We start from the raw sequence: 21,630 nt of genomic DNA, 5'->3' as shown, positions 1-21,630 counted from the left end.
GTTGGCTTAAGGCACGTTTTATTATTGAGCGAGGGGTAGGAGTCCTGCAGGAAAACAACAAACTCAGAGAGATTTCTTGGCTTACTCAAGGGCACACAACTGGTAATGATCCAGCCCAGCTATGGGGTTTGTTTTTTTAACTGCATTTTTTGAGGTGTAATTTACATTCCATAAAATTTACCTCTTTTAAGTGTGCAGTTCAGTGACCAAACCAGGACTTTTACTTTCAAAGCCCAGTGCTCATTCCACTATACCAGTCTACCCTGAATCTGTTTGTCACTGTGTCTCTCAGCTCCTAATAGTGCAATACACATAACTGGGACTCAACGAATGTTTATTGAACAACTGTTTAAATCTTAAAATTGGGCAATCAAAGTCTTCCCCAAGTCAGCCTGGTTTTCTTGTCCTGGGTTACTTTGGGTTTTCTGGGAAATCAAAGGAAAGTAGGAGGTAGAATTTATTCTTCAAATCCATGCCCGTGGGATCTCACCTTTCCCCATCTTTCCCACCCACAGTGGTAAGTTTAGGTACTTATTAATAGCAGCTACACTGAATTATGACATACTATGAGCCAGACATGTTGTCAACATTAATCCTCTAAATAGACATTAAAGACAACATTAAAGATGTTATTGGCCCCATTTTATAGATGAGAAGCCTGAAGCACAAAAGATTTAGTAACTTCTCTCACTGTTTCTAATGTGGTTGGCAAGTGGCTGAGCCAAGATCCAAAAGGGGTACTGTCTGGCTCAGATGCCCATGTTCTTGTCACTGACCATCCTGCTTCCCAGGGCTGAGAGGGACCAGCTATAAGCAAGGGACGAAGAGAGAAGAGAGCAGGGTCCCTTGGACTCTACTTCTGTATTTGGAGTCAGTCCCTCCCAGGCTTTCTCCCTTTCCTCCATCTTCCAGTCAACAGACATCACAAGATGAGTTTGTTGCGTATCACCGTGCTTTCTGCTAGCGTGTCCTCCTGGGCCTCACTGAACTTTTTACACCTGGTTCTTTAATTTCTAAGTCCACTCTTCTTAGCTTTGACTGAAACCGCTCTGGGTCACTAATTTGCCAGTGGAATCTTCCAAGTAATCCTTCTTTGCTTCTTAAACTAAGTTTCTCACTTAGTTCCCTTGAACTGAAAGTTTCACCTCAGTCTTGCCTCCCTTCCAGTCTTCAAGGGTTGGTGTCTGGACGAGCTCCTGGCTTTGCAGTTGACCACCACTCAGCCCCTCTGGCTCCCAGAATCACCACTGCATCTGGGCTCTCCCTTTCCCACCTCCCTCTCTCTCAGTTGCCAGGTACTGATTGGTATTATTAAAGAGTCTTCTGTTTAACATACCTGAATGTAATTACCATTTGAGACAAAATTCTACCCTGGCTTTTGGAGAATTGGTGTTTTACCAGATAAGCTTCCATGCATTTGCATACCGCTCTTTGGAAACAACTTTCTGCCTTAGCTTTGTCCAATTCCTCTTTTAAGGTCTTTAAACACACACACACACACACACACACACACACTCATACCCTTTGCCCTTCCCTGGCTCAGAATCTACAAATACTCAACTATGTATGTTTTTCAAATACAAGCTTATTTATATTATTCTTGAGTTTGATCCGAAAATGTTTTTCATTCTCTCACTTTGTTTTCTATAAGTTTTGTCTCCAGTGAGTCTTTTGTATACATCCACAGAGGTATTTTCTGTTTTCAGCATCAATTGGGTGGCTTTGAAAGATAATCAGAGAAAGGAGGTGTACCAGGAGGGGGAAGGCTTGTAGGCAGGACTCTCCAGCCATATTCTGATGGTTCTGTTTGCAAGAATGAAAGTGGTATAGAATCAGAATTGTAGAGCAGTAACAGATTTCTGAAATCAACGAGTCCAGTTTTCTTGTTTTGCAGCTGAGGACTTGGAGGCTCAAAGAGGAGAAATGACTTTCCTAAGACAAATGTCTAGTGAGTGGCACAGCTGAAACTAGAAAATATATCTCTTAATGCATAAAAAGAAGTTTTCAAACCAAACTTATCTGTGGGCTGCATTGTTTAAAAAAAAAAAAAGCATGTAGGAGAGTAGAGAGAGAGTCCAGTTCCACAAATATTTATAAAGGGATGGAGTAATAGAGTGGGGCCTTGGATTCCAGGCTCAAAAGTCTGGACTTTAGCCTCTGGTTAAGAGGGGCCCATTAAAGGTTTTTGAGCATCTCTGTGAATGGAGTGGCATGTCAAATAATGTTTCTACTAAGAACTGTAGAAGCTCAAATGAGCAAAGATCCCCTGGGTGGGTTGTATCGTGCTCTGAAATTTCACCTTCCATATCCGCTTCTCTGCTGGGAAGGAAGTGGAGATCATGTTGTGAAAATTAACAGTAGCACCCCAGCCCTGCCTGCCACCCTTTGCCCTTTGAGGCCCAGAGGAAAGCACACTGGTCTTGGAAGCAGGAAACTGTGTATCTTAGTCTGCCAGGCTTCTATGACAAATACTGCACAATGGGTATTGTTCTAGTTTGCTAATGCTGCTGGGATGCAAAATACCAGAAATGGATTGGCTTTTATAAAGGGGGTTTATTTGGTTACAAAGTTACAGTCTTAAGGCCATAAAGTGTCCAAGGTAACACATCAGCAATCGGGTACCTTCACTGGAGGATGGCCAATAGTGTCCGAAAAACCTGTTACCTGGGAAGGTACATGGTTGGCATCTGTTCCAAAGTTCTGGTTTCAAAATGACTTTCTCCCAGGATGTTCCTCTCTAGGCTGCAGTTCCTCAAAAATGTCACTTTCAGTTGCTCTTGGGGTGTTTATCCTCTCTTAGCTTCTCCGGAGCAAGAGTCTGCTTTCAACGGCCATCTTTAAACTGTCTCTCTTCTGCAGCTACTCTCTCAGCTTCTGTGCAGTCTTCAAAGTGTTCGTCTTGGCTGTAGCAAGCTCACTCCTACTGTCTGAGTGTATATAGTGCTCCAGTAAACTCATCAAGGCCCATGCTGAGGGTGGGGCCACACCTCCACAGAAATTATCCAACCAGAGTTATCACCCACAGCTGGGTGGGTCACATCTCCATGGAAACACCCTAATCCAAACCTTCCAACTTAATCCCCACTAATATGTCTGCCCCCACAAGATTGCGTCAAAGAACGTGGCTTTTTCTGGGGGACATAATATGTACAAACCGGTACAGGTTTTTTATTGGCTCATGGCTTTAGAGGCTAAAAAGTCCAAAATAAAGATGTCAGCAAGGCTGTGCTTTCCCCTGGGGTTGGTAACGTTCTGGTGATGGCAGTCCTCCACCACACGGTGATGTCCTTGGTTTCCTCTTTTGTGGTTTTCTCTGGCTCACTGCTTCCAAATTGCTTCTGCTCATAAAGGACTCCAATAATACAGATTAAGACCCACCCTGATTCAGCTGGGCCACACTCTAACCAATAGTAAACTTTCAAAGGGTATATTGACAAATGGGTTCACATCCACAGAGACGTGGATTAAGATTAAAGAACATTAGTCAATCTAGCATGCCACAGCAGGGGGAAGTCACTACAGGCTTTTGGAGAAGAGTCTCCTCAGCTGAGAAATGGGGCTGCCAATCATTCTCAGTGTTGTGGAGAGAATACCTTGAGGGGTGAAAGTGAGAGAGCTCTCAAAACGGTCAGGGTCCTGGAGACTGAGAGTTCAATGCCCCAGTGACATCAGTGAAATGGAAGCAGAGAGTCTGCTTTGGGGCGATTAATTGAGGGACTCGACCCCTGTCAGCTGCCCTGGGATTAGCTAGGGATGGTGTTTACATTAAAATTTTGATCACTGTTCTGGGGCCTCAGGCCTGGTTCATCAGCTGTCATGATAATTTGTTCTTGGCCGGTCATGCCCCTGATTCCAGCACATGCCAATTCCCCCACCCCATCACTTGCTCCAGGATCCTGGGAAGGGAGAAAGCAATTGCTTTTTCCCTCCCTGCTGGCTGGTCCCCAGAAAAACCCTGGTGTTTCTCCCAAATGCTCAGTCACACATCCTTGGCTCTGTTCAGAAGATGTTTCCAGCTGGACTGCCCCGGGCAGCCCGGGTGAGGGCAAAACTGCACTGGGGGCTGTGGGTGGGGAGTGAGCAAGACTGGTTGGTGGGTGGTCTCCAGCAGGGCTCTGAGAAGGGAATGCAGGCCCTCGGGAGGAGGCAGATCAGGAAGGAGAAGCTGGCCCAGTGGCCGGGGAGCTGTGGTGGAGGGGGCTCAGAGGCTGTTTTCATGGCCCTGCCCCTCCTTGTTCCAGCCCACCCCATGCTCTGACCTGCTCAAGCAGTGGACAGGATGAGAAGGGAGACAGTGGAAAAGTCGAAAAGTCAAAAAGCTTATCTGGGCCCCACTGGGTACCACAGCTGATAGCACAACAGCTTCCACCCCTGCCCTGAGTCACTATTTTACTCCCCCCTGTGACAGGTGCTGGTGAGGCATGAGCTCCACAACCACAAGGAGTGAGACTCTGGCCCTGCAGACAGGCCTGTCCTCCCAGCGTTCACTGTCCCAGTGGGAGGCAGTGCCCGGCAAGCAGGCAGAGGCTGGCAGACCAGGATCAGGGAGGCGCCCAACGAGGGGACGGGGCATGTCTTCCTGCAGTGCCTGGATCTGGGGCTCTGTCGGCGGTGCCCTGTGAGATGAGACATGTGGGCCTGAAGGCGAGCTTCAGGGCTGAGGGGGGTTTAGACTGAGCTCAGAGAGAGGCAAGGATTTAGCTGATGTCTGGGGACACCATGAAGAGAACACGCTTGCTGCAGTGGAGGAAAATTTATGTTAAGAAACATGATTCAATGAGTTTGAAGAAGAAGGGGTCAGATTGTGAACAAGCTGCAGGGATGTCCTACAGAGCAGGGGCAGCGGCCCATTGTGCAGCGAGGGGCCTTCGGAGGCTCTGAGTTCATTGGTTTGTTTGGATGTTTTGGAGAGATTAACTGGACAGCAAGATGCAGAGTGGACTGAGGAGAGAGACCAGAGACAAGGAAGTCTTTAGAAAGGCTGGAGCAAGATAATAAGGCCACCAATGAGGATGGCAGCAGTGAGGAAAGAGGTAGAGGCCTGCTAAGGGGACTGCAGATAACCCCCCATAAATAACAGGGTTTGTCTGTGTGTGTCGTGGGGGTGGGGGTGGGGGGTGTCGAAGGAAAGGAAGGAGTCAAAGATGGACTGAGCCTGGATTTCTGCAAAAATGATAGTGCTGATACACATTATGAAAAGTCAGATCCCAAGAGTGCATTTCCCATGGGCAGCAACGATTTTAAGGAGCACTTCGACCTCAAGCACCAGTCAGCTGGGCCCCGTGAGTCTCAGAGTGGCCGAAATTTTAGGCTCTTCTGAATCTGCTGGGCTGGTACTGCTTAAGGATGTGACTCAGGCTTGGAGATCAGCATCCATCTTTCCTGCCCACTCCAGCTGCTCTCCATTTAATCTCCAGTAGAGACCCTCACAAACCACATATTTGTGTTTTTAGAGTGTATCGATATGTAGAATGATTTTTAGATCTGCCTTTCCCTGGATGAGCATTACATGCTTGGCAAAATACTGTCAGATGCACCTTAGAAGAACATAACCAGTAATCTTATGATAGTTCTGATGAAACTTTATGAAAAGTGGGCTACTGATGGCTCAGTGATCGCCTTACCACTCAAAGGCCTCAAAGCCTTTGTATATCTATTATATCACTTAACTCATTTGCTCCTCATTATAACTGCATGAGAAAGGAAATTTTGTCCACTTTTATAGAACCAGGGCCTGAACCAAGATGCTCCGTATCTATACTCAACCTCCACCCCCCATGTTATCTTTGCCACCCTGATGCCCACCATGAGAGTCATTTCTACTTGGTGAGTTACTTCTGGGAAAATCCATACATGGAGTCACACCCACATCAGAGGGAAGAGAGATACATTGTATCTGTGACCAGCTCAGTGCCTGGATTACTGGGCACCAGACAGGGAGGTCCAGATGAGGGGCAGAGATGAGTGAGTAAGGGGTAGGGAGTACCAACGGGGAGGCCTAGTCTAGCAGCCGAGCTCACTGGAATGCAGCCATGCAGGCCCTTTCTCAGTTATCTTTTCTGCAGCCTCGACCTGGTGGGCCAATTGCAGGAATGGAAGCTCTGAAGCTCATTTATTTATTTATGTACCCTATGTTGAGTTCAAGTTCTGTATCTCAGTTCTCTCATCAGAAAACTGGAGTAAATGTGGCCAGTCTTCCTTTGCTTTTCTTTGCAGAAAAGAGAAAGATGGCTGTAGAACAGAGTCCTCCTTAAATGATTTATATAATTTGTGAATTTTAAAATTGTTGATGACTTTTCCCCCATGCATGTGCCATGGAATTATTAAACAGCTATCAACATTGGTTAGGGTTTGAGGACAGTGCCAACTCTCAGAATGTATCAGTACATCTTGATCTTGGCTGCATGGTTGTTTTGTATGTATTAAAAGCCTCTGATCTCAGAGTCATTCATTTATCAAATATTTATTGTGCAAGACACTATTGCTGTGCTGTGAGGGTACAGTCTGGGCATTCTTCTTGTTCCTTTTTCTCTCACAAAGCAGCTTGGAATCAAGAGTCAAGAACTTGGAGTCTGGTTCTTTACAGCAGACACCAGGATATAAAGATGTAGTCCTTGTTTCAGGGAGCTGACAATTTTGTTAAGAAAGAGAGTACACATGCACCTGTAGGACAAGGCAGTATGAGATAAATGTCAAATGGTACAAAGTACCTGGGTTCAAGCAGGTTGCACACACTTTCAATGGGAATAATTGGTCAGAGATGGTTTCACCAGGAGGGTGGCGATGAGCAGGCCATGGGGGGCAGGCAGTGGTAAGAGGTTGATGGGCAAGCAAGCTCCCTGGCACCCCAGCCTGGGACTAGCAGGCACAGTGGCATGGTGACAGGAAGGTACAGTGTTCTGGGAACAGGGAGATGTCCACCTCCGTGGGTGCAGCAGAGTGGACGCGGGCCAGACACACCTGATTGAAATCATGGGTCCTTCACTCACTAGCTGGCTGTGACCTCAAACAAGCCACTTCAACACCCAGGGTTGTTGTGGGGACCAAATAAATGACATATGCCACAGAAGGAAGCCCCACTCAGGAGCAAATAGGAAGCATTCAGGTGCTCCAGCCAGCAAAGAGAACGTTATCCTGGCCTCCTCCCTCTCCTTCACCCACGATTAGCCAAGAACGTGTCACTTACTTCCCTTCTGACCATACTTCCCTAATTCAAAGCCTCATCATCTCTCACCTGGGTTGGAGCCCCTCCTTGGTTTTCCTGCCTCCCTCCTATTCCAATCCATTCCCCACCTTGCAGCCAGAGCCTTCCTTCTCATGTGCAGATCTCATCCTGCTCTTCACCCAGACCCTTTCTGTGGTGTCTGGTGGCCTCAGAGCAAGGCACAACACTTAGGCCTGGCCTCTGGGATGCTCCACTTCCTCCTCCAATGGACCCCTTGCTTCTTGTCCTGTCATGTCCTCCACAGCTCTTCCTTACCGTCAAGCCATATCGGGACTTTCCCTCTGCCTGGAATTCTCCCTTTTACTTCCTACCTCTCCCTCTACTTGGCTACCTCCTGTTCATCCTTGACATTTCAACTTGGATGTTACTTCTAGGAAACCTTCCTTGATCTCCCCAAGGCTGGCATAGGTGGCAGCTTATGGATTTCCTCTTTAGAGAGGAGTTTTTGTTTCCTCTGCAGACCTCCTGTTCCAGAAGGCAGACTTCTAACCTGGGTGCTGTTTGTAACCCTTCCAGGACCACCGGGACCCAAAGGTGATCAGGGGGATGAAGGAAAGGAAGGCGAGCCTGGAATTCCTGGATTACCTGGACTTCGAGGTAATGGGAATCCCTTGGAAGAGACCAGGATATACCAGGAATGTGATGAGCCCCAAATCTATCACTGACCCTCTACTTTTTCATGGTAAATGATGGGTCTCCTTGGGAGAGCACTTAACACAATTTAGAATTCCCTGTTCTAAGATGCTAATAGGTTGTTGGTGTAAGAAGAGGACGGAGCAAATACCTTTTCATAGAAAATGCAAGGATCTGAAGAAAAAGGGTGCATGAGAGGCCCACCGCTCCTTAAAGCCACTTCCTACCCCAGGGGCAGGGTCTTTGTGACCAGAACCTTCCGAAGGAGTTGGAGGAGTTCTGTAGTCCAGATCAATCCCTCAAGTATGTTTTGCCCCTGTCGATATTTCCCAAATCACCAGGCACCTGACAGCCCCTCCACTACTCCTGAACCTCCCCAGATTTATGATGGGGTCATGGACATCTATCTGTATTAGTCAGGGTTCTCCAGAGAAACAGAGCCAGCAGGATGTGTGTGTGTGTGTGTGTGTGTGTGTGTGTGTATGTATGTGTGTAAAGAGATTTATTATAAGAAATTGGCTCACACAGCTGTGGGGGTTGGCAAGTCTGAACTCATTAGGGCAGGCTGCAAGTTGGAAACAAATAAAGATGATGCTGAAGTCTTTAGTCCAAATTCCCCAGGGGAATCTGGCTGGCTGGAAATTCCAGGAAGAACCAATGCTGAAGTTGAAGCAGAATATCATTTTCTTATTTCTGAAACACTCATTTCTGGCTTGTAAGACCCCCAACTGATTAGATGAGGAGATACCCCACATTGCTGAAGGCAACCTCCTTTGTTGATGGTAGATGCAATCAACTGATTATAGATGTAAATCCCCTCTACCAAGTACCCTCAAATAACAAGAGGGCAGGAGCTTGCTTGACCAAACAACTGAGCAACATAACCTAGCAAAGTTGACATATGAAATTAACCATTAGTAGGGGATGGGGTATTCATTAACTACACCTCCCCCATTTCCCATCCTGCTACAGACAGGGTTTGGTGGGGAAATTTTTGGCCTTTTGGAAAGAGTATCTTCTCTTAAACTCCTTGTCTCAGGAGTCCATGTTCAGTCACTTTACAAAACTTCTCATTCCAGTCCATCCATTCTAGAGCTTCTACTATTAGCAATATTTTTCTAAGGGATTACAGAGGGTTTTAAATGATGGAAGGAGAGGAAGAGTTAATGGGGGGACAGGTGGTTGGTTATTTATTTTAGTAATTATACCTCCAAAGCATCCCCTTCATTAATTTCCAAGGAGCTGCAAACATAGAAGAGGAGGCAGAGGCTGGCGGAGGGAAAGCAGCAGTCTGACCTCCACTCCTAGCCTCCCCCTCTCAGGGCAGCTCCCTAAACTCGGTATTGGGGATGCCCAGTGGCTCACAAGCCCCTGGAACCCCTCTTTCTGACTCAATGAATTGTAGGAACTGGGAGCCATGGGCAGAGCCTGCATTAGATTTAGAGTCCTGTGGCCACAGGGCCTTTGGACTCTGGGAACAGATACATCTGTGTTAATAAAAAAGGAAATTCAATCAGCCCTTCTCTGGGGTCCTCCCACCCTCTTGGGGCCACCCTGTTCTCTTCCAGCCATTTGAGTTTAGCTTTGGAGGAGTGATTACTAATAGGCAGTCTTTCTTCATGTCACAGAAAAAGCCCAAAGAAAACCAACTAACATTCTAGGCAGAGAGGAACAATCACTTAAGGGTATTCTGCTTTGCAGAGATAACTGTGGGCTTAGGCCAGGTCTCTTGGAGGCCCGGAGCCCTCACTCGGTGAATCCCTTTGTTGATTCTGGCTCTCCAGTGATGCAATGAGGTGGTGAAATGCAGGCCGGTGGCCAGGAGGCCTCGTGGCTAGAGCCCTGGGGCCAGAGCCGGCAGCAGGCCATCCATTCCCTTCACTGACCTTGCTAACTCCCTCACTCCTCCTCCGTCTCCAGTCCCCTTTGCTTAACCTCCCTGTTTTTACGAGAAAGAAATGAATGCAAGAAACCTTTTTTGATTTTTTTCTTAAATAGCAATGGGAACTATTTACGTCTACTTCCTACTCCCAAATGACACCACTACCACTTGCTAAGTACCAGTAAACCCTTTGCATTCAGCATGAGTTGAAACAGACCAACCCTGAGCTTCTAGGGCTCAGCTCCTACCTCCAACACTCTTTGCTGTGTGACCTTGGGCAGCTTACTTAACCTCTCTGGGTCTCAGTTACTTCATCTGTAAGGTGGCCCACATGAGATAATATTCACCTAAAACTTTGTTGCCAGGATTAGATGAGATAGTTTAAGAAAAGCATCCAGTACAGCATCTTGGCATGTAGAAAATGCTCAAAAACTGTTTGTTAAGTCAAAATCTCCAATGTAGCTACCAGTGAAGGGATATGTCCAAAACGGGCTTGGCACTATCTCCATCACTCACAACAGAGCTGGACCTTTCAGGGAGACAGATCTGAGCCTAACTGGATAAAAAGTGCTGCTGGTAAAGGTTTGAGCTGACCTTTTGGACACTACTGTCACAGCATCTTCAACTTGGCTTACAGAAGGATCAGAAGCAGAGATTATGGTTGAGGTTGATTGTTGAACCAATCAGTGGCCTCTAAGGGCCCTTCCAGTTCTGAGTCTGTGGTTCCATCATTTGTCTCTTTTCTCCCCAGGTCTGCCAGGGGAGAGAGGCACCCCAGGACTGCCTGGCCTGAAGGGCGATGATGGGAAACTGGGAGCCACAGGACCAATGGGCATGCGCGGGTTCAAAGGTAATAACGAAGCTCAGGGGGACCGGCAGAGCCTTGCTCACGGGTAGTCCCCTGGGAAGCAGCAGGAGCCGGAGCAGTGGAGTGGGCTGGACCTGGGTTCTAATTCTGACTCTGCCATGACCAGCTGAGTGACCTTGGGCAAGTCACTTAACCTCTTTAAGCACCAGATTCTTTATCTTAAAACAAGAAATGCTTATGATCCTTACCATATTTCATAGGGCTATCATGAGGATTAAATTACATATGTATGCTTTGTAAACTCTCAAGTACTCTCAAAGTACTTGACAAATCTCCCAGCTGCAGACCCAGTACAGCCCACCTTCTCTCCAGTAGTGCCATATTCTTAACATTCTATAGTATTTTCCCCACTCCCCACCCCACCCAAGATATTTTGAACTTCAGTCCTCAAGTTTATATTGCCAACAATGTTTCTTCTGATATTTTTCTTCTCATTGACATATCACTTACTTATCTTTAGTCCCCTTTTTCATTTTGTAGGGGAACCAAATTCATAGTCAATCCTTCTCTTTTCATACTCCTTTTAAGAGTGTCCAGACTTCCTACTATCATTTCCGAAACAGTGGAATCTGAAGCTTTCACTGGGCTCCCCCTCCTTACTTGTTAAGATGAAAACTAATTAAAAATGATTGTTAATCATTCCAGCTGCAAATCTAAGTTAGTCTTTTAATCTTGGACAATAGCAAATTGTATTCTACATTCTGGTTAGTGATTAAACAGGCTGAGGTTTTCCCTTCTTTTATGATTTTAAAACATTATAAAAGCAGTATATGTTTATTGGGAAAAAAATTGAACAATATAGAGCATGTTAGGTAAAAAGCAAGAAACCCCTCCCCTCATTCCCCTCAGCTCTCACTCTTTTGAATAACCATTGTAAACACTTTGGAGTGTATTCTGCAAGATCTTTTTCTAAGCATATACATATATACCTATATACATACATAGTTGCCTTTGTTTTTTTCAAGACTTGATCACACTAGTCTCCGCTGTTACTTGCTAACTTGCCTTTCACTTGACAATGAGCCATGGGCTTTTGGTTTGCAGTTACCTTTCTGGAGGTTCTTGGAATAAAATTCCCTGATCATTTTAATTTCCATTAAGTGGTGTCAGGACCTTCTACCTCTTTGTAAACTGAGTTACTAGCCAGGAAAAGAGCTTTGTTCTTTTAACCATCTCCTGGGAAAGAAATTCCACAATTCCCTGGGAAACTCTCCTTGTTTTATAGCCTCCAACATGGGAAGATCTGCCTGACATATAAACTGTCTCTCACCCTATGTAAATGGAGTCCTTGGTTTCCCACCCCCCTGCTCCCACCCTTGCTTATTAGTGCAAACTTGGATATGGACTTGTAAAACCTTGACTATTTTATAGGAATATCTTTGCTTTTTTCTTCTCCTGGCTGAATACCACATGCTCTTTTAGTCTGTGCTGGTAGGTGCTGCTCTTCAAGGTTTTAGTTAGGAGGGAATTAAACTCTCCTCTCTGGGCCCCCTGCTTCTCCCCCAGGGACCAGCGCTGGCAGCACAATTGGCTGTGCCTTTATCCTCCCAGCCAGGCCCTGCCCTCCAGTGGCTGCTAGCTCCTGCCTGGGCTTTTCTCTGGGCTTGGGTTAATAGATGTCTTACAGATAACATTTGATTCATAAATAGGATTTGTTTCCATCTTTAATGCCAGTTTTCCAACTCTCTTTCAGGTGACCGAGGCCCAAAAGGAGAGAAAGGAGACAAAGGAGAGAGAGCGGGGGATGCTGGTGAGGGAATTCTGTTGCCATCACTGTGTACTGAGTCAGCACAGGTGTAGCTGTTACTCAAGCAGCCCCGGAAGACTGGGGTCCCTGAGGCTGTAGGGGCTGTGGGCCAGGGCTCAAGTGTCCTGAGAGCCCTCCCACCTACTTCATGTCTCTGTGTGTCCAGTAGGGGACACTGGTAGACTCCAGGAGCCTGGGCGATGTTTCCAGAGGTGGTTGCATGGATGGGTCTGGAGGCAGACGCCTGGGCTCCCTCCTGGGTGTCCCCCTACCTAGCCATATCTTGTGTGTGTCAGTTTTTTCATCTATAAAATGGGTATAATAAGAATTCCTACCTCACAGGGTCACTGTGATATTTAAATCCATGTAAAGTGCCTATTACAGAGCTTGGGTACTTGGTTAGTACTTGGTAAGTGTTAATTATTCTTCTTCATAATGCCCAATTCAGATATACTTCCTAAAACCATTGGAGATGCATGCTAAAATTCGGTTACTTGAGTTGTTAACATGCATCACGTTACTGGGTACTGCTGACTGAGAAATAACGATCTAAGCTGCAAAGCAACAAAAGACATTTATTTGGGTTCTTAGAATTGCAATTCGGGGAACACAGATTTGGGTAGCAGTTCAAATTGTGCCCCCAGCTGGGGTGGTTGGGTGAGGGTATTTAAAGGGGAAAAGAGGAAGGAAAAGGGGGGGGGGGTTAGAAATGTTTTGTTTTCCCAAAAAGGGAGGTGTTTTGTAAGTTTTTAGGTTTTGGGGGTAGCATAAAGGCTCCCTGTATGGCATAGCATTTTGAGTCTCTTGGCCTAAGTTACTCCATTTTGCTTTATTTCTTTTCATAGTATTTTCATGGGGGAAAGCGTAGAGGGAAAGAGTTTTAAAACCTGCAGAAAGAGACTTGTACCATTCTCTTTTCCTCCTTTGCCATTAATTGAGCAGGGAGACTAGAGATCTCATTATTTGGCAACCAACCAAGTGTAAGTATGGGCGTCTTTCTGACAAGGGTCCTGTCTAAAATATTTGTAAAGTAAGCCAACTTATCTAGTTATGCAACTCTTTTCTAGAGTTTCTTTTTCCCAAAGGGCAATATAGAGAATCTTGGAGAGATTGCCAGGAAAGAGTGAATAGATTTTCCTAGCCAAGTTTCCAAAAAAAAAAAAAAAAAAATTACCAGCATTATTTGTTGGGCTCTGAGATGCTGCCATCATGCGTGAGGGCTTAAGCATGTTATCTGCTTCTGGGGCATCTAAGCTCCAGTCTCAGTTCCGGTTCCACTGCAGAAACTCAGGGACAAAGGCCACTGGAGATTCACAAGTTGGACCCCCAACTGGCGGTTGCCCTCGGTAATCTTCCTTGGTTTCAGTAGGTCCTTAAAAGGATGCTTTCCTCCCGGTTAGCTCAGGACCAGGGAGGGGTAGGTCTGAGCAGCACGAGTGGGGCAGGGGGTAAAATGGGTCAGAGGAGATGAGAGAAGCTGGCCCCTTTCCTTCTCCACAGCCCAGACCAACTGAAAGGCCTCTCCCTGCCCTGACTCCTGAAATGGGCCCTTTCCCAAGGTCTCAGCCTCCAATTGTGACACTTTAACTTACCTCCTGCTTCCTCTACCTGTCCCTTCCCTGGGGCAGTGATCAGAAGGATCCAATAAGAAAACTGTATGTGGCAGCACTTTGTGAACTCTAAAGTGAGGGAAATACGTGAAGAAAACCGAGGGATGTGCTTTTGCCTATGCTATACTCCCCATGCCCACCTCACCTGAGATGTTATAATCCACAGAGCAATTTATGTTCTCTACAGTTTTCATAGCATTCTCTAGATTCCTTTCAGGGGCTTCACTGGGAATGTGTCAGCCAGATGAGGTCTTCCTCATCCTGTCAGCACCACTGACAGGAGGCTTTACACAACATGAGAAGGAACCAGGATGAGGATGAGGTCTTCCCTGCAGGAAGCACAAGGAGTTTTCAAGGCAAAGAAACCTCAGACGCTGGATATTGTTGATATCTGCGGCAGATCTAAGTCATTTCTATATATCTATATCTATATCTAGATACATCTAGATCTAGATCTAATGTTGCCTTTGGGGTGCTGCGTTCTCCTACTCTGCTTGTTGACTGACTCCTGACAGATACTGCCAAGGAAGTTAAGAAGCATGGTGACATTTAGCTCTGTGAAATAAATAAATCTTGATGGGGGTGAGGAGAAACAGAGGAACTGTGGAAAGATGGCTTTTTAAAGGGAGATTAGAAACACTGCCCAGAAAGTTCTTGTCGGGGATTCTTTGGCACATTCTCTTGGCTGACTGGAGAGGAGGAGGGCCTAGAGGATGTCTGGAGAAAGGTGGTGGTTGTTGGTAAGAGTCACCGTTAACACGAAGGATGTTTTCCTCACTCTCTACCTTGCTTCTGTGGGCTTAGCTGGCTGGGCTTTGCACTTGAATTGATGTCTGAGGCCTGGGGGGACGGTGGGAGGCAGAGCCACAACAGCATGGGCTCCCCCAGGAATGGGTGGGGACATGTGGGGCAAGGGTGCCTAATCTGCTTGGCCCTGGAGCCGATTGCACGCCAAGAGGTTGATGTCAGCCCCAGAAGGCCATTCCTTGGGGACTAAGTCTTCCTTTCCTGCCCTGAGGAGGTTACACCCTCACTGGAGCCCAGAGCTCAGATGACAGCCCTCGCCCAAAGCTCTAAGCTTTTCCGTTCTGCCCCCCTGACAAGACCCACAAAAATGTCTCCATGATCGTGGAACTGGAAGGTGAGCTGGCTCAGTGAAGACAGCACCACTGACAGGAGGCTTTACACAACATGAGAAGGAACCAGGATAGATATAGGAATTGTAGAACAACAGAGTCAGAAGGTCATCCAGCCATCTCCTCATTTTCAGGGAACCAGAGAGGAGAAATGACTTTCCCCAGTCATTAGGAAGGTGTCAAATTGGAACTGAAAACTCAGGCCTCTGACAGCTTAGGCCCTGGTCTTGGAGAGTAGGCTTGGGCTGCTTCTCCACGGCTCCTTTAAACCTAGTGCTTCACCTACAGGTACCTCCAGAAACAGGTGTAAGGGCCTCGTGCTGAGGGAGCAACTTTGAAGTGCTTCATTGCCGAGGTCTGCCTGTCGCAGGCCGGGGTTGCCTTCCCACGGCCCCCACCCCATCGACTGCCTCTGACCAAGCCCATGCCAAAATAAATTCAGACTCCTGGTTATGTTTCCAAGGATTTCCAGTCCCAAAGGCGTTAACTATATCCCTGAGACCCAGGCTCTGAGGAGGGAACCACAGATCATCTTTCAGAAAAGTGCGGAAACTCTGACGAACACAGAACGTCCACTTCTGGGGGTTTCTTAATCATTGCCTGGGGCAACGGCAGCCCCACCGTGGGATTTAATGGGTGGGAAGAAGGAGTTTTCAGCACCAGAGCTCTACCCTTCTCCAAAAATGAATGCTGTGGAGGAATAGCTGTTAACTGGGCAGGTTTCCTGTAATCTAGCTTTTGCCTGAGGCTGTGGAGCCTTTCCCAACAATCTCCTAAGTGTGTACCTTTGGGAGCAAAAACCTAAAGTTCCAGCAGGTGGAGATGTAACTACATTAAAGGGACCGGTGAGAAAAGCTAGATGTCCCTCCTTTCAGGATGGGAAGTCAGGTGTTTTCCTTTAAAGAGTGCATCACAGAGAATACTTCTAGTGACCCATGTTTTGAGTCATAATACTTTTTCAGGACAAAATTTTGCAATTGTTTACTCCTGTTTTGATCTGCAGTCATAGGATTTTCGAGTTGGATGGGGTTTTAGATCAACGGCTGTCACACTCCCAACCCCACCACCAGTTCGCTGTAAAGGATCCAAGGACTGGAAGATGGAGAAAGCTCCCTGGGTCATGGGCTTAAGTCAGTGGTCAAACTGGGTCTAGAATCCAGATCTCCTGATTTCTGCTCAATGAGAGGTAAAGATTTTCTCAGGCAAGGGTGGTATCAGACATTCGGGTAGATGTTTGGCTTTGGGAGGTTGGCCAGGAAAAAAAAAGTTACATATACACATCTCGAGACAGAAAGGCATTTGTGTTACCCTGGTTTATGGTCCATTTGCAGATAAAATAAATAGTATTTTTGCAGCTAGAGGGTGGGTAAAGGATTCAGTTTTGTTTAAAGTCCCATAGCATGAATTCAAAGTAAGATGTAAGTTCAGATTGTTTTTAAAGCTTTCCTCAATTTGGTTTCATGTGGGAAAAAAATATGCAGAATGGCATTGGGGTAAATTCTAAGCCAATGCTTGTTGATAGTTATTATTGGCAATTTAAAACTTGAAAAATTTAACAACTTGTGTCTTCAATTTTTAAAGAAGTAAATTCGGGGAGGGTTGCCCAGCGGGCATCCCAGCATGCAGTGTAAGATAGAATTAATTTTCAGAGGAGATGGTTTCTAGACAGTTTTGCCTATAGCTGCTGAGATGTTTCTATCACTGTTTCAGAATAAGGGATGCAATGCATGTCTTTTGGAGTCAAGGAACTCCCTTCCTCTCATCCCTGTGCTCAAGTTGGCTGTCCCAGGGGTACCAGGTTTATCTGTTTAGGATAATGTAGCACCAGAAGCTAGGCTTATTTCAGGCATGGAGAGGCAGAGCTACTGTATTTTACATACAAATATATTTCTTTATAAACTTTAACCACATGTACATACTTAATATCTTATATAACTTTAATGTCCCAGCAGCATGATTTAAAAGTAAACCACACTTCTAGAGAAATTAAATGCTCATATAATACTACTAATAAACTTGTACATGAAACAGTGAGAATTATTTAAGAGATCTGATTATGTCCATTTTAGAGATGAAGAAGCTGAGAGCAGAGAGGATAAGGAACTTACCCAAGGTCACCAGAGTTCACTAACATCTTTGTTTATCTTTTTTTCTCTACCCTCTTCTCTTTTGACACCTTGGAGTCCTCATGAACTACTCTGCCCCTTCCTAGCACTGTTTAGCGTGAAGATGCTGATTCCTTCCTTAGCAAGTCTCAGTTGCTTTTAGCAAGTACTCCTCCTTGTCTCAGAATCTGCTATTTTCACCAAACCTTGGTTTCCTTTACCTGCTTCTGTTGCTCTGAAATAAACCAGGGCAAACTTCACACAGGAGGGCTCTTCATTGGCCAGAGAAGCCCTTCCTGCCCCCCTTGCTTTGCACATCGTTCCTGATTGTATAAACTGGGTAAAATAGGTTCATGGAAATACAGAAGCACCGAGCACATATCTGGCAGTGTTAATTCATTCCATTTATGCATTCATTCATTCATTCATTCTCTTTATACCTGTAATATACAATAGTTGCTCTACAGATGCAAACACAAAAGGATGTGTGGAAATGGAAAACTGCTTTTCAAATGTTTCTTCCCCTAAGTTTCTGCCTAGTAACTGAAAATATACAAGGACACAAAATACACTCAGCAAAAGTGTCCTGATGCAAAAACTGCTTCCAGCCCTTTCAGTAACAGGCTGAAATACACCAGAAAGAAAGAAACAAGCTCAAGGAAATGGTAAATGAGGTCAAGTTGGGAACAAGATGAGCACAGCAAGCTTCAAGGAGGGCAGGACCAGGAAAGACCTGAACCACATGGACCCGAAAATGGGGCCTGGCAGGAGCAAAGTGGACTGAAGTGGTCTCCTTGGGAAGGGAGGAACTGGCCTCCCCTGCATCTGTCAAAGTAAAGGTAGATGTGTAAAGGCAGGGAAAGTGCTTGAGGAAGAGAGCATTGGTTTATTCATGTCTTTAACAAACACTTATTGAGCATTTGCTATGTACCAGGTCCTAGCTAAGGGCTGGAGAACCCAAGATGAGTAGGCACGGTCTTACCGTTGAGGAACTCACAGTCTAGCAGGTGAAAACACACACACATAATTACAGTTGAGTGTGATGAGGACTATCATAGAGGTACAAAGGCTAACTGTGCCTCTGGTCATGGGAGCCATTAAAGGAAGTGTCTTTGACCCAGGTTTTGAAGAGTATGATGGAGTCTAACAGGTGGATGTGGAAGGCAGAGGTGTTTCAGCATTGTTGAATAAAACCAAATCCTTTGGCATGGCAAGTTTTGGGATGTAAGAAACAAAAACTAAGGCTGGTGAGGTATGCAGGGCTTACGAAGGGCCTTGTCGTGGTCACAAGTTTTGGATCGATCTTCAGGGCACTGGGAAGCCATTGCTGGATGGGGCAGCATCGTGGAGGATGGTGGGAGGAGAGCCAGTCTGGAGGCAGGATTAAGGGATAACAAGGCCAAGGCCCGAAAAGTGGAGCCTCGGGCATCTCTGTAGCCCCTCAACACAGTGACCAATGCCAAGGCCTGGTGCATGGTAGGCAGGCGCTACCTGCCTGTGGAAAAAGTCCACATTCCAAATCCACGTTTTCTCTGCTGTTCCTTCTCGCGTCGGAGCTGCTCCCCTTTTAGAAAGTACTGTATTTCCTGAGAAGACACACGAAGTCTCTGGAATTCTCAGGAGCAGCACTGACCTCAGTGTAGCAAAACTGAGAGCCAAGTTGCTATTCTGACCTGATTGTCTGTGCGGCTCTGGGGCCCGGTCACTCAGCCTTCCCAGACCACAATTTCCTCTTCTCCCCCTGTTCAGCGCAGAGGATGAGATCTGGACTTCCAGAAATTCTGGTTTGCCAAGATCCTATCTTAAGCCTTCCAAAAACAAATCCAGTTACTTTTCCTGAACGTTTTCTTGTGATCCCTTCCAAGAGAGCTCTCACATTGTTATATGCAGAAAAGAGTTTAATTCTGTTTAATCTCTGTTTTGTTTGGTTTAATGGTTTCAAATAGATTTTAGAAGGCCTGGAAAAAGAAAAGGCCTGGCCCCTTTAAGAAGCCAGGTGGTAAAGTGAGGATTCCTGGTTGGTATGGGGGTCTGCCTGAGAATTAATCATGGCTCAATTAGTCATGTGTGACATTCATCCCATATAAAAGGGACTTTCAGCCTTGCTGGCCAGAGGGAGGGAGAGAAAAACTGCAGCAGCTTGGCCTGCCCAAAGGCAGAAAAAACTGCTTAGGGAAGGAGAAACTGAGCCCCCCAACCACCCCCACCCTATCCCCCTTAGGGAAGGGTGCTCTCAGAGAGGAACAAGCAGGGCTAAGTGGTCATTAACAGGACTCTTAATGTTTGTGTGCTAAGGATATGCTAAGTGAAAACAAGAACCAAGGGCCAAAGCTTGAAAAGGGCCCTAGATGGAAAGAAATAAACAAGCCGGAATTTGTAGTTAAGAGTTAAGAGTTAGCAGCCAGGTCTGTGATTGATACTTTGGAAGGTTTGCCGCTTTTAACCTTTACTCTAGCAGGGAATTTCATGCTTGTGGGTAGAGGAAATCATTTTTATTGTTCTTCAAGCACCTAATTCTTTTCATAGTGAGCTGGTGGGCCAACCTGTTGTTTGCTATATGCTGACTTCTCACATTATCCACATTTAACCAAAATGTTGGGCCCGCCCTTCCCCACCAAGGGGCCTGGTGGGGCAGCTCTCTCAAGGTCTAGCATACCAAATTCCCTGGCAAAAAGAAAAAAAAAAAAAAATGCAGGAGTTCCTGTTTGCCCTGCAAGAAAACTCTTCTGGTAATACAGATCTCAGACTGAGGGTGAGCAGACTTTTTACAAAAACAATGACCCTAAAACATTAAAGAATTGACATTTTGGTCTTTGATGTGGGTATTTATTCAAATAAAGTTTTATGTTTAGACATACATTAAAACCAGCAATGGCTGTTTATTTAGAAGGCAATTCAAATAAACCTAAGAATTGTTCTTTACCTCATCCCTGCTCTCTCTTCCTTTCTGCTGGGAAGTAAAAAGAGCTGACGGCATTGCAGATTAAATCCAGGAACCCCCCTCCCCCCCTACTACAAGTGAGGATACAGTTGTGAACCACATGGTCTTTTTGATGGAACTGGATCAGCTCCACTTCCCCTCACATCCCCTGCCCATGGCCCCAGGGGCCGAGGGTGGAAAACACCCTTGAGGAGGACTGGAAGCCAGTTTGTCTAGCTGGACTTACTTCCCCCGTGGCTGGATTTCAGCCTCTTGTCTTCAGGGAGCTGTTTGTAGAATTCTGATGGAAGAAAGAGAAGATGAAAAACAGGAGGTGAAGCATGTGGGCTTCCTCGGGAGGTCTCGTGGATGCCGTGGTGTGAGGGGAGGCACTTTGCCACGGTGCCTGGGTCCCCACTATGATCCTTGGGGATTCTATCTAGTTCAACAAATATTTATTGAGAGTGAACCACCACTATTGCTGAGCTCACATGCATTTAATCTTCAGAATAACTCTCTAAGGTGAAGGAACTATTCCAAAAGGTTAAATCGTTTGCCCAAGGCCATAGAGCTAGAAAATGGTAAAACTGGTTCAAGATATAGGTCCTGCCTTCAGGGCTTTATAACACAGGGAGAGGGGGCATCCCAGACAGGGGTTTAGAGCTGGAACATCCCAGACAGGGGTTTAGAGCTGGAACCTGAGATAGGAAACAAGTGGGGGAGCACGAGCAAAGGAACAGGGTATGAAAGAGCCTCCCCAGGAAAGGCCGCTAGTCCTGGACCTTGGACCTGACGTTGAGAGAAGTGGACGCCATATAATGTTAATACCTTCTCCCAAGGTGCTTACTGGGGCTATTGGCCTGATAAAATGAGAGTTTGGTGTCACTGACTCTTTCCCTGGTTCTAAACATCTCTTTTTAGTCCTAAACAACATCAGCCCTCATTGGCTTCTCTGTCACTTGAGACGGCCAGGAGCAAAACCTCAGAAAAGGCCTCATGTGTCCACCTGGGCTGCCCAGGACATGCTTACCAATCCAGCTAAGCAGAATGTCTGGGCATTAGTGACATCTTCCACCTGCAATGTGGAAAGCTGCCAGTTCGGGGCTGGGCAGGGAAAGCTCTGTATTATTTGATGGGGCACATTTTTACTGAACACCTACCATGAACCAGGCATCTTGGTAGGGCATTGGAGAAAGAAAAATCAGATGGGACAAACTCCCAGTTTTCAAAGAACATACAGTAGAGTTGGGGAGACAACTGGGACTAACAGCATAGGTGTAGCAAACGTGTGGGAGAGGTTTCTGCTTTTCTTCTTCCCAGCCAAGTACCGAGCACCCCCTATGAACCCCAGTGAAAGATTAATCTTGGGAGACTAGGCTGTGAGTCTGGAGGCCGAAGTTCCAGGCCAGTGATGTGACCCTGAGACAGTCACTGCCCTTGTCTGAGACTCAGCTGCTTGACCTGCAAAATGGGGATATTACCACCCACCTCAGAGGATTGCTGC

The 21,630-nt window shown here is 46.2% G+C and overlaps 1 protein-coding gene across 3 annotated transcripts in view; it reads left to right on the top strand.

Moving 5' to 3' along the window:
* SCARA5 (scavenger receptor class A member 5) overlaps positions 1 to 21,630 on the top strand; it is a 123,311-nt gene that overhangs the window by 82,163 nt on the left and 19,518 nt on the right. For all 3 annotated transcript variants that reach the window (XM_037813382.1, XM_037813383.1, XM_037813384.1), the window contains 3 exons: positions 7,742 to 7,822; positions 10,492 to 10,590; positions 12,302 to 12,358. In XM_037813382.1, coding sequence (XP_037669310.1) covers positions 7,742 to 7,822; positions 10,492 to 10,590; positions 12,302 to 12,358 — 237 coding nt within the window. The remainder of the gene's footprint in view (positions 1 to 7,741; positions 7,823 to 10,491; positions 10,591 to 12,301; positions 12,359 to 21,630) is intronic.

The sequence above is a fragment of the Choloepus didactylus genome, chromosome 20 (assembly GCF_015220235.1).
Source record: "Choloepus didactylus isolate mChoDid1 chromosome 20, mChoDid1.pri, whole genome shotgun sequence".
Taxonomy (NCBI): Eukaryota; Metazoa; Chordata; class Mammalia; order Pilosa; family Megalonychidae; genus Choloepus; species Choloepus didactylus.
This window is presented reverse-complemented; position numbering and strand designations above follow the sequence as displayed.